Below are 13,916 nucleotides of genomic sequence, written 5' to 3'. Positions count from 1 at the left end.
CTAAGCCGTAGGGTACTTGTAAGGCTTACCTCTTGTTCACTCAAAAGCGGCAGTAAATGAAACTTCATGGGCTTTACCTTGACAGTGGCTTTGCTGGTTGTTCAGCTCCTGCCAGCCTTAAGTTTGGAGATGGAAGCTTGATGGGTAGAGCAAATGGTTATGATGTATCCAATTACTGTTATTCAGTAAAGATGGCTTTTCTCTTCTATTTGCATTTAAAGGACTGTGTGGAGGGTTGCTTTGGGTCACAGAAGAAGCTTTCATTAAATGAGGCAATTAGGATGATGGCAGAGATACTAATATTGTTTCATTAGGACTGTGTTTCAATTCCCCATTCCATACTGTATAGTAGGATTATGTACTATTTTAGAAACAATGTTTCCTAATTTATTATAGATAGCTCATATTACTTTTTATTTGCTTATTTTACTGATAAACTCTCAGACAAAAGATATTCCTAAAATAAGCTTTTTCTGTGACAAAAATAAGGTTGATCTAGATAAACTTTTTTTAAGAATGTAAACAAACTTGCTACCTTTGTGGTTACAGATACAATTGCTGACAGTGTTGGGTGGAAGCCCAAATCCTGAATGAAAGTCCCTCCTGTACTTAGTAAAAGAGTCTCCATTGCTAAGGATATTTGGCTACAGCTAGAATGCAGACCCCTGCTGTATGTTAGAATATAATTCATTGGCACATTTATCATAGGATAGCTGACACCTTTTGAGGGAGGAGATATATTGGCACCCTGAAGTTCAGCTCTGAGTAAAAGGAAAGCTTTGTTGTCTGAGGGTTAGAGAAAAAGAGTTCCAAGGAAGTAGATATAGCTTGATAGCTCTTCAGTACCTTTCCTAGGGCTTCCATGGCCTCACATACTAGCCTTTCTCTTACACCTGGCTGCTATCTACCTTAGCCTTTGGTAGGTCATTGATAATATGCACAGAGATTCGCTATTCCCTAAGGCATTTTCATTTGAATACTGTGGGGATTGTTCTAGAAAACCTGAAAGCTTTCACTGCACTGTCTTTAGCCAGGGTCTCTTTTGTAGAACTGACCATGAGTTGCTCTAAAGAATTATGGCCCTTCTGGTAGAATTTTAACATCACCCCTCAAACTCTTTCTAGCCCTCAACTTACATCCAAAAACCAAACAACAACAACAAAAACAAAAACGGAGGGGTCATCTAAATAAGTATTTCTGAAATCTGTGAACCTTATCTAAATTCCATTCTCAGTCTAACACAGTTGGAAGCAGAGGACCTTTTTCTTTCTTTCTTTCTTTCTTTGTTTCTTTCTTTGTTTCTTTCTTTTTTCAAGACAGGAATTCTCTATATATCCTTGCTGTCCTAGACTTGCTTTGCAGACTAGGCTGGCCTCGAACTGGCTGCCTCTGCCTCCCCGAGTGCTGGGATTAAAGATATGAGCCACCGTGCAGAACTGACATTCAGTTTCTTTAGCATTGGGTGCCTATTCCAAACAGATCAGAATATTCACGGGGCTTTTTAGAGCCATGCAACTAACAACAGCCACTGTGTACTCTGCAAGCTTTTTGTGGACTGTGTATACAGAACTCCTACCCACAATTTGCACCTGAATACTTTTAAAACTGATTGGGACCAAGATTCACTACTGGAAAATCATATTCTTGAGGATTTCCACTATTAAATTATTACAGCTTTTATTCTGAAGTGTCAAAGATTCCTAAATATGTAAAGAGTTGAATGGCTGAGAGTCCTGCAGTCAGATAATCTATCTTGGGGCTCAGCAACTCTTGACACCTGGATACTTTTTTCTTTTCTTTTTTCTTTTTTTAAAAAGGTACTTTACAGGAACAGGAGCCTGACACAGAGGACCTCTGAAAAGCTCTGCCCTGCACACTATCAATGTAGATACTGAGACTTATAGGCAACCTTTGGGCAGAGTTCAGGGAATCTTATGAAAGAAGTGGGAAACAGTAAGATCTGGAGAGGACAGGAAATCCACAAGGAGAGCAACAGAACCAAAAAATCTGAGCACAGGGGTCTTTCCTGAGACTCATACTCCAACCAAGGACTATACTTGTAGATAACCTAAGACCCCTGCACAGATGTAGCCCATGGCAGTTCAGTATCCAAGTGGGTTCCATTGTAATAGGAACAGGAACTGTCTCTGACATGAACTGATTGGCCTGCTCTTTAATTACCTCCCCCTGAGGGGGAAGCAGCATTACCAGGCCACAGAAGAAGACAATGCAGCCACTCCTGATGAGACCTAATTGACTAGGCTCAGAAGGAAGGAAAAGAAGATCTTCCCTATCAGTGGACTTGGGGAGGGGCATGCCTGCAGAGGGTGGAGGAAGGGAGGGATTGGGACTGGAGGAGGGAGGGAACCACAGGGGGATACAAAGTGAATAAAGTGTAATAAATAAAAAATTTTTAAAAAAGGTGCTTTATAGTTTCAACATCTAGTAAAGATAATATAAACTTACAGATACTGTGTTTAATGTATTTTCACAAAACAAAATAAAATTTTTAGTTTTTTAAAAATCCCTTCTCAGAATAAGTGCTAATAGAACAGTTTATGAAATTATATAAAGATGAAACATAATCAGTCATCTTACATATACAGTCTGCTATTAATTAGCATACCACCCTTTAATGGATTTGTACATTACCTCTTAAATAATCAAGAGAAAAAAACATAGGGGCATCTATAAATTATTTTGGATTTTTATAACACAGAAGATAAATTTAATACATATTTGTGTCTCATTTTTCTAATTATAAATACTTTATTGCTTACCAATTTTAATTAAGTTAAGTAATCCAGTTAAAACATGATTAATAGTAATAAAATAAATCCAGAGCACTGACATTGAAAAGCTTACTTTTATATTTCTGGTGCAACTTTTCTTTTAAGATAAATGATATATATATTTTAAAAAATATAAATTTTGCTTATATGTGTTCTCTTAGACACAAGTTTGATACTATGCCATTGTACTTAAATAGGACAGCCTAAAGCAAAAAGTCTTTTCGTAAATTCTTTGTCCACTTCCAGTGGCCAAAGAGCAGTTTCAAATAACTTAAAGTAGTTGTCTTTTTTTAGTTTATCAGTTTCAATGCCTAAGTCTCATTATTTTATTTTATTTAAAAAAAATAAGATACTTTTTTCAAAGGAAACACAAAGCAGGAAGTTGGGTCTTAACTTCTTGGGATTGGCTCTCACCTGTAGATATTTAGTTAAGTTATAAGAGCATTGGAGAGAAGCAGCATAATCACCACTGGGCAAATCCAGTTCTTTCCCTGTCTGCCACAGCTAAGAATAGTTGTTTCATTTATAAAATGTATCAAGAGGAAAAATATCATAAGAATAATGTTGTGAGAAAGGTAGAAAGGACATGACAATCAAATTTCAGCTTTACTCCATAAAGCTGTCCTCGAACACAGCCATCATTCATATGAACAGTATCTTCTGTTGCAGTTTTTGGGGTACCATGGTAGCATGCAGTAGCTTCAGAGAGGCCATCTGAGATCCACAAAGCCAGAACTATTTATTGTTTAGAGAAAGAGGTTTGTTAACCTCTGAAGTACAACATTTGGATCATTATGATTCCAGTTACAGTACAAAAGTCCATTGATGTTTAATAGAAAAACAAAACAGCAGCATTTCTTTGTAAGTGGTGGCGTTGCTGTTTAGGTCACAGATTATTTTATTTGGGGGAAGAGGAATCCTAGGGATCCAGCCCGGGACTAGGCTAGCCCTCTACCACTGAGCAACAGCCTGTGGTTGCTGCCTTTATAACAAGAGTAGAGATCTTTAAACGTTTTAACTGCTATGGAAAGAGATGGCCACACAAACTACCCTGAGTCTACTCTGGCCTGGCCTCTAGGTGCATCAATTTTCCCACTAGCCTTCTAGTTTTGTACTGCCTAAGCTTCAGAAAAGAGGATATAGCATAGTGAGAGCCAGCAACTTCCAGAAACATCTCCCTACAGACTGGAGAAAATGTCAATATCCAAATCAAAGTTTTCAAGTAAGAGGAACCAGGCTCCCTCCTAGTACTCAAGCAAAATTTGCTGTTTCTGTTAGCACAGAAATTAACCACCATTTTTTTTAAGCAGGGGTAGTCAAATGAACCCCAACCTTTTAGACAATAACTTTGCTGTGATAAGGACTAAGGCAACACAAAGGATTAAAGGTCACTGTTGTTCATGGGGGCTCTTATGGTAAGAAGAGAAATGTCATCCCTGATGAAATTCTAGTGCTTTGAATAGATTTTGTAGAGCAGTTTTCATTTTGCAAGTAGTAGCACCAGCATAAAGATAGTAGCAGGTGTGGGATGACCATGTGAATGGCAGAGAAGAGGAGGGGGCAGGCAGGGGGAAGGCAAGAGGACGAGAGATTAGTGTCAACATTACTGAGCTGGCCTTCTTCCTTTCTTGGTTTCAATTTATTTTTAGTCAAAGGTATATGAAATAATTCCGCTGTTTATGCTATTTGACAACCAGCTGAGTATAAACTGTGTGTATCTTTCCTATAAGTAGTCATATATGATTGAAAACTTGTCCTTCCTTGCTAAGTGCTCCCTACAGGATTCCACTCTGCGATCTTACGATGGGAATACTGGCAGGAAGTGCTACTATCTTCAAAATAGACATTGATCTGCAAAATATCTTCAAAACACTGAAATTTCATCGGGGATGACATTTCTGTCTTTACTGTAAAAGTCCCCATGAAAAACAGTGACCTTTAATCCATTGTGTTGTCTTAGTCCTCATCATAGCAAAATTATTATCCAAAAGGTTGGGGTTCATTTTTTCTCTTTCACTAGGGATGCTATATCATCTGGAAAAGACATGTAAGAATCAATTACTCAGTTAATGTCAGCTAATGGATGTTGAATAAATACCTGTCATAGTATTATGATAAATGCTATAGCAAACTCTGGAAATGATTAAATATGATCTTTAGCTTTAAGAGTTTTGTAATCAAGAATGAAGACAGAGTAGGGGTGTTGGATGAAAAGGAAGTGTGTGTGTATGTGTATGTGTGTGTGTGTGTGTGAGTGTGTGTAATCACAGCTTCTCTGAGGCCAGACTATGATAGGTATGAACACAGGATTTCTTATGACTTGAAAACTGAATGTAGGAATGCAATATGTGTTCAATATTTTAGAGACAGAGTTCCAAGTCCTTTCCTGTGATACCCATTCTGAAATGCTAAGATATAAATGAAATCTGTCTCCTAGAGTTGAAGGGAGAAGCTGATGAGTTTATCAAAGGAAGAAACAATGAAGATAAAGGGTCAAAAACAAACATCCTAGCATAAGGGGTCAGAAAAAAAATCATAAATACTGGCATTTACAGGCAATAATTTCAAGGCACGAAGTGAGAATTTTCTGAGGCACTAAGTTTAAAGTGGTAGATAGATGTATAATTGCAACATCCCCTAAGGCTATAATAAACCCTATAAACAGTTTAATTAGCCAAGAAAATGGAAAGTACAGCTTTGTCGCTGAAGTGGTCCAGAAATTGATGACAAAACCTTGGCAACCCTTACATTTATCAAGGAGGTGGGATATGAAACATTTGAAAAACGAGCAATGAGTTCAATTCATATAAACTAGTGTAAAAGAACACTTCAAGAGAATAGTCAACAGGGAAACATACATATATGTTCACGCATGCAGCTAAAGAAAGGGAATGACCAAGGCAGGAGCCCAAAGAGCCACTAGACTCATTCACATATATAGCTATAGTTAGTGTTGGGATACAAACCAGACTGCCCCAGGCCTACGTTTGTGTAACTTTCTACCACTCTTTTATTGCTGTCTTCTAAAGTTTATTTTAGGGCTGTTGAGATGGCTTCGCAGGCAAGGGCACTTAATATTAGGCAGATGACCTTGCTTTGGTTCCCAGCACCTACGTGGCAGCGCATAATTGCCTATAACTACTGTTCCATTAGATCAGACACCTTCTTCTGGCCTGTTTAGGGCACCAGAATCCATGCTGACTACTGCAGTGAAAGTGGGCATAGACATATACATGTAAATAAATAAAACCTTTTAACTTCATTTGACTCCTTTACAGTGATCATGTGTTCCATCATTCCCATTCATTTTTCTTTTGTCGAATTTTACCTAGGAATTTATCGTATTTTGCTACACAAAGTAGCCCCTCTGCTGTCATATTGAACCTCTGGGAAGCTCGTCATCAACAAGACGGGGACCTTGACTCACTCGCCTGTGCCCTTGAAGAGATTGGGAGGACACACACGAAACTGTCGAACATCACAGAGTCCCAGCTTGATGAAGCTGACTTCAACTACAGCAGGCAAAATGGACTCTAGTCTATTCCCTCTCTTGAGGCAGCACCGGTGATGGCCAGCTTCGGGGCAGGGGCTTCAAGTGGGGAAGAAGAGGCAGATTTCTGCTGAGGGGCATTTGGGGAAATCAGCCTTTATTGAGAGCCAGTGAGAATCCCTGGTTGAAGAAAATGAGTTTAATGTAGGTAAAACATGCCAATAGCAGAAAACAAAACAAAACAAAAGACCCTGCTGTCTCCTTTGAGTCCACATCGGTAAGCCTTGGATATGCTCCTCAGTTGTGGACTGCTGAGGGAAAGAGTGAAGGTAACTGTAGATAAAAGTAGTTCTGAAGAATAGACACACTACGACAATGCTGGGAAGGCAGAGATTAAGTGCACGTCTGGAAATAGGTTTTTAAAGACTTACCCCACAAGGCTAGCTGATTCTGAGACCAGAATTTCAGTTTCCAACCAACTGGCATCCAGGATATTGGAAATCATGGTAAAACTAGCTTTCAGAAGTGAAATAAGATTGCCAAACTCTTAGTGATATCACCAATGCCAGGGAGGACATTTAGAATTTAGAGTCTGAGTACATCACACCAGCACTTATTATATGAGTCACTTAATGGAAACCAGATCAAAAAGCAAGATAGACCTCAAACTAGCTCTTGGTACCTCACCTTCATTTATTCTTTTTCCTCCCACAGACGAAACTCATTTCTCTCCCCAGGTTGCAGTATGGAGGTAGTAAAGAAAAGGCTTATACACTTAAATATGTAAATATATTGCTCCTAACTCAACAGATTAGAACAACCTCTGTTCCCAGCCAAGCCATTCACATCTCTGAGTGTAGTTAGAATACAGCTTACCCCATGGAGTGGAGATAGGAGAGGCTAGACAGGTCCAGGAAAATATGCATACTACAGATGTCCCAGGCTTCAAGAAATCTCTGAGTATAAGAGATGGGTAATTAACCCAAGTTCTCCAACATTTTTCCCATAGGAAATGTGTTTTACTGTGTTGTTTTCTTTTTTTTTTTTATTCAGATTCTTGAAATCTTCTAACCTTTTGTACTATGCTGTCACAGTAGGTCTCAAGAGGGCTTTAGATTATCACCTTTTGGAAACTTACCTGATAGCCTTTCTGAATTAACACTGAGGAAATGAGTGCATTCAAGGAATAGAACCCTATCACACACATCATACAGAGAGCCTTCATGCTCTGACTGACTGGCCTCACCATGTACACTTTCTCCTTAAACTATTAACTTATTACTCTCATTTTGTGTAACATATACATATATATGTATATATACATATATATATATATATGTTCAGTGGTATTATAGAGAATTGAAATCTGTAGATGACTTGTGAGTTTCATCTTATGCTTACTACACTTTTGTAATTGATTATATAATTTTGACCAATATCCTGGGAAACTGAAGATGAAAAGATATACTCATCTGCTGGACAATGTTTTCAGTAACTATCTACAATGAGAACAACCCAAGTCAAACACCTACATTAACTTCTAGGCAGCTACCTAGTTACTTTGGAGCTGACTACATTTGGAAAAGAATGGTCAGAAGTAGGAGAAGTGAGAATTCTTGGTAATGAGGACATGATCATGCTTTTGTTTCTGTAAGTCCTTTGAGTGAAAACAAATGTTTGCAGCCTCTTAGCAAGTGGGAAAGACCTAAAGGCAGGTTGAAGTTATGATCCCACAGATAAGGCATTGCAGAACTCTTCAATGTGTTAGCCATTTTATCTAAATAGTGTGTGATATATCTGATCCCTTATATTCCATAGACAACTTTGCTGTGTGCAAATCTAAAGAAACCAGATTGCTTCACTTGTGACCCGGCTTATTCTATTGAACAAATGAGTCATCTTAGAACTGTCAAACTTACTCAGAATCCCCTATCTGAATCAGGAGAGCACCCTTTCCCTAATAGTCTCAACTTACTTATTCATCCTTGTGAAGAAGAATGAGAAAAAGCATAAAAAGGTAAAACCGTTTGTCTTCACTGATAGAGTTTTAACAAAAAGAGATTGGAAATAGATGATGAATCACAAGCAGATAGATGATGAGTGGCAGGATCAGATGCAGACGAAATCTGCATCCCTTGTTAGGCGATAAACTATTTGCAACACATTCTAGAGAGATCTTCTACTAATGTCCATTTGGAAGATTTTTGTTTAAAATTTCCTATTCTTATATATTTCTCTTCTTTCCCTTCCAATTGGCCTTATAATTGTTTATCTGTTGTGTGAACCTACACTTGTTCTTTGTAGATTTTTGAAACTTTTTTATACTGCTATAAACAGATAAAAATTGTAAGTGATTTTCCTGGCATCCATGTAGGTTATATTAAGATGAAATACCATGATCAACATAAATGTTGATTCCAGTGTCTGCAGTTTCCCCACTGGCTTCATGTTTTGTGTTTTGTTTGTTGGGTTTTCTGGCCTGTGTTTATAAGTGCGCTTGAGCATTATATCATATGCAGTAATAAGGGAGATGTTAGCAAGATCCACGTCACATCCCAGCCCGTGGTTCAGTGAGGTCCACCTGGACTTTTTATGTTTCCTTCTTTATATCTGTCTTATTTCTGCTAGGATGCTACACAGGATTTTGAAATAAATATGTTACATTCTGCAGTCTTTGACTGCCAGGGTTGTGTAATATTTTACAATGAAATTTCAAAGAGAACCCTGGTCTGTGAGATTTACAGACTAAGGGGCTTACGGATGAATGTGTGTTGGGGGAGGGTCTGCAGGTCACAAAGTCGTAGCTGACACTTGGAAATGTGGTGATTCTCTGTGACCTCAAGCTTTTCCATTACCTTCACCTGTCACAAAACACACATCCCCCTTGGAAGAGGCTAACTCATTATTCCAGGCACTAAATTTGGAAGTGTCAGTATCCTAGTACAAGATGAAGCAAAAATTAAAAATGGCCTTAAACACTTAGGAGGTTATGAAAAATTTTTACAAAATATCCTACTTAATGCCAAATTTCTCAGTGCTCAGAGACATTAAGTCTAAGAGTTATACATTAAACACGAATTAAAATTATGCCACCAAAATGGTGCGATCCACAGCTTTGCCAGACTACAGCATCATAAAGTTAATTTATTATCTTTACAACATCAAACGTACAGTCTTAGCAGTTTACATTGACATTCTTTAAGCCAAAAGGAAACTTGTTCTGTGGATTTAAATGCAAACTTCATTTACCAGTGCAGGCAGACTCATAAAACTCAGATGTACTCTCACAAAAATTTTATTGGCCTTTTTGTAAGAGATGAAAGGAATTGATATAGCTCCCTTTAAAGGGAGGAACTTTTCTCTTATTTTTTTATTATTTTTATCTCAAACTGCTGTGGTCCTGGTATTATTTTTCTTCCATTTGGCTAGGACAAGGACTATTAAGTCAAATCACACAGGGTTCTCTTTGGAGCAAAGTATCTGGATTTAGTGCAGTGATTTCTTTTCTTCAACAAAACCTCTAAACATCAAGCATGTGAAGCAAAAGTAAAAAATTAAAATGGTGTGAATGGTTTTACACACTTTCACCGAATTTACCTGTGACTTTCAGAATGTTAACAAAATCTTTGGATATGCTTCTATTTTACTTTTTCCTGTTAGATGTTTTCACTCTCTCAGTCTATCTGGCCTCTGTAAATGTGTTGAATGATAGAGCTATCAGACATGCTAAAGGCAACATTCTCTGAGGTCTTCATTCCAGCAGCAATGAGGAAGGAGTTGAGAAACGTGCCTCTCTGGCCCACTGCGTGGCCCATTTCCATTCTGTCTCTCATGAAGCATAGCAAAACGTGAACCCTTATTAACTCCCAAAGCCTGGACTACAGGTGACAGCCACAGCACCTGCAAGAACAAAAATGTGGGCTTACCAATGGTGACAACATTTTATTAGCCCTTTGGTGTTCATTGTCATAGCACTGTATTTGAACATTGATGCTTTTTGCCAACCGTTGAATGGCCACCGTTTCCGTAGTTGCCACTGTTTCGTCCGCATAGAATTTTCCTGAACTACAAGCAAAAGCGTATTTTGTCAAATGTCACAAAAGTGAAAATGTTACTAACCTTAGACGTGTTGCATATTTTGTGTTTTTCTTTTCCAAACTCTTTCAAAAGCTGCGGTGACAAAGCTGTTTGGCTGTATTGACAGCATGTGGTGTCTTTTGCAGAAGCAACTCTAGGAGAGCCAGTGTCTACTGTGGACTCTTCACATCCCCACTACAGGGTCACCCACAAAACTGAAATGGCAATTTGTAAACTGTCATTTTTCTCTAAATGTCAAAGGGGATGAAAGGTACTAGGCCTGGCTATTAGTCACTAGTGTGTAGTACTGTGATATGAAGTAGGAAGTTTATCTCGCATAGAATAATTGTGGTTTTTTGAAGCAGCTACTCATTGCTTTTTTCTTTTGCTGTGAAGATCATGGATTTGGGGTGTCCTCAAAAAGTGGGCCTAAGGCAGTAACATTGTAACTTCATGTCTTCAAACTTACCACACATCCGAACCCAAAGATAAAAAAAGGCAGGAAGAAACCTAGTGAGGCCTGAGCTTAAATTCTCCCTGCCCTACCCAGCATTAAGTTCAGGAGGAGTTGTGTGTTTTTTTTCCCATGAAGTTACTCCTTTTGATTCTATTATATATCACTGAATCTTTATATCATATATCAGTGCATTTCTTTGCCTGAGTGGAAATATGTATCAAATATTTTCACTGAAGGCGTGAATGGGTATAATGAATATACCCTTTGTCTTAAATCTGGCTAACTCTTAAAACAATGAATTCACCTAATTCAACCATGATTCACACCTAAATTCCAGAATTATGAACAGTGTACAATAACCTTTAAATCTGAGACATTTCTAGTGAGTGGTGAGCTTACTAGGGTTCTGATGGAAGTGTGATATTTAAAGGGAACATGTAAGCCAAATATGCCACAAGACTCCTTTTTCAAAACACAGGCATTCCTCTCAAATGTGGAAGCAGCATTCCTAATATTCCTTCATGAGCAAGCATGGAAAGTGGTAAGAAGGAGAGTCACCAGGACACAGCCTTCAGAGGCTCCTGGCAGAAAAGCTGAGAACAGAAAACCCCAAATGGTACCTCCTAGATGCTTCCTAATTCCTTAAAATCTTCTCAATAAAGGGGAGAATACTCAAGTATCAGAATACCCCAGTCAGAAAAACAGCTGTCTCCATCTCTACACTAGGTGAAGAACAGAATTTCCATTCTTCATAGTAAGGTCTGATTGATACAAACACTCCAATAAATTGTGGCCTAGATCTGTTGTAAACAGGGGCACGTAGAAGAATGTTGGCTCATTTTCCTCAGCCCAAACTTGGAAACATAGGTGATATTTTTCCCTCTTTCTATATAGAAGAATTTAAAACATATTCAATTTTGTTCTCTTTATTTTGGGAACATACATGGGGGTGTTCTTTCAAATGATTCATTTTTTTTCAAACCCATACCACTCTCAATGTTCATTTGATGTATTCAAAGCCAAAAAATTATGAACTAATATTAAAGCAGAGCTGAACACTAACTCGGACATGAAGCTGAAGGAGTGAGCAAGCCAGAGGAGAGGGTCTAAGCAAAGCATGGCCTTGGCTTCATACCACACTTTTTGTGCCTTGTATTATCAGTGTAAATTCTGAATGTTGTACAGTAAATACTTGGATGGACTCCTTAGCAAGGATGCACCGGCTTCTTTTTCAGCACATGTACATATCTATAAATATATATACATATATATTTGGTAATGCCAAACAGCTATGTTATATTGTACTGAACAAAAATGGCCCGTTTGGATGTTTTATGTAGAGTTTGCAAAAAAAAAAAAAAATGGATGGTTATCGACTTTTCGAGATAAATGTACAGGCATAAATTACTGCTTACCAGTTATTTATGAATAAAAGTCTTTTATTGACATTTTAGGATGTGCTCCATGAGTGGGACTTTGAAATCTCAGTGAGGACTCTGTCATACCCTGGCAGATGTTGGGATGTTCTCCTTAAGGACAGCTTTTAAATCCTCTGAACTTAGTGAAAGCTACTTCTCTGTTTGGCCTCAGTAAAATACTGTCAGCTGTTTAAAGCAAATACATTATCTTCTAAGAATTCCAGGCTCCCTACACACACTCATACATATATATTGTGTAACACATATCTCTTTCTTAGGGGTATAGGTTTATAGTAGTGTCTTAGTTAGGGTTTTATTGCTGTGGAGAGGCACCATGACCACAACAGCTCTTATAAAGAAAACATTTAATTGGGGCTGGCTTACAGCTTCAGAAGTTTAGTCCACTATCATCATGGCAGAAAACATGGTGGCATATGGTTAGACATGGTGCTATAGAAGGAATTGAAAGTTCTACATCTTGATCCACAAGCAGCAGAAGGAGACTGTGGCATACTAGCTAGACATGAGCTTTTAAGACCCCAAAGCCCAACCCTAGTGACACACTTCCTCCAAAAAGGCAACACCTACTCAGACAAGGCCACACCTCCTAATAGTGCCACTCCCTCTGGGGCAAGCATTCACACACCTGAGTCCATGGGGGCCATTCCTACTTAAACCACCACAAGCGCTCCAAGGTAATCATAACCTTTCTTAGGGATGTCATTTTAGACATTCTAAGGGATTCATAGCCTTATCATACTGAAATGCCTTTTTTTTTTATATCCCTCATATGTGTTACTATTATATACCATAGAACACGCTCTGCAGGCTGGAGAGTCCATGATTAAGAGTAGTTGCTTCTGTTCCAGAGGACCTAAGCTCTATGTATGTGCACAGACAGACAGCTGTGCATGCGTACACGTAGGGAGAACAACCTCTGCCTCGCCGCAGAAACATAGTAAGACAATACATAGAATATTTATGGAAAGGCAAGGAAATATGTACATTGTGAAGCATTCCGACTGCATTTGACTGCCTGATTCTCTTTTCAATGATATTTAAAATATGAAAAAAAAAATTCTCAGGAATTTAACAAAAGAAAAATCAGACAGTTGAGCTGAGCCGAAATAACATGTGCTTAAAGATATTTTCTACTTTATTTAAAGTAATTGGTGACGATTGAAAAAAATGACTTAAACCAGTAGGTTCCCCAAAGCTATTCACACACCACTACCACCAGCAGCAAGAAAAACAACAAAAATGCTGCCATAAAAGTGTGATAGGTTTTGTTGTCGTCCTGGTTACTTTTGTGAAATTGTGCAGTACAAAGAACCACCATTCCCTATTCCCTAGCTTCCTGATATACAGTGGCACTGGTGCGTGTGGTGGAGCTCAGAAGTGGAAACACATTCATAAACTTTTTTTAGACCATGTCATTCTCCCTCCTGCATCATCTGATGGAACTGTTGGGCTAGAATAGGAATGAATTTCCATACTATGTCTCTAAGTGCCTCCAAAGGTTATTTTTTTCTTATCACTGTGAAAATTGGGCAGAACTTTAAAGCTGATTTAAAATATTTAAACTACAGAAAGAAGAGGAGGTGATTTCAACAAACTTAAAGTGGGTAAATCAGTGCTAAAAAGGAAAAACTAAGCCAAGTTTTCAATATTTTCTGGACAGT

General features: G+C 38.2%; 1 protein-coding gene across 7 annotated transcripts in view; it reads left to right on the top strand.

Annotated features, from left to right (window-relative positions):
* The window catches only part of Unc5d (unc-5 netrin receptor D), a 547,003-nt gene extending 534,759 nt beyond the window's left edge, over positions 1-12,244 (top strand). For all 7 annotated transcript variants that reach the window (XM_060381572.1, XM_060381573.1, XM_060381571.1 and 4 more), the window contains one exon: positions 6,125-12,244. In XM_060381572.1, coding sequence (XP_060237555.1) covers positions 6,125-6,329 — 205 coding nt within the window. In that variant the 3' untranslated portion in view covers positions 6,330-12,244. The remainder of the gene's footprint in view (positions 1-6,124) is intronic.
* The last annotated feature ends 1,672 nt before the right edge of the window (positions 12,245-13,916 follow it).

This window comes from Meriones unguiculatus, chromosome 4, assembly GCF_030254825.1.
Source record: "Meriones unguiculatus strain TT.TT164.6M chromosome 4, Bangor_MerUng_6.1, whole genome shotgun sequence".
Taxonomy (NCBI): Eukaryota; Metazoa; Chordata; class Mammalia; order Rodentia; family Muridae; genus Meriones; species Meriones unguiculatus.
Note: the sequence above shows the minus strand (reverse complement) of the source record. Positions and strands in the feature narration are given on the sequence as shown.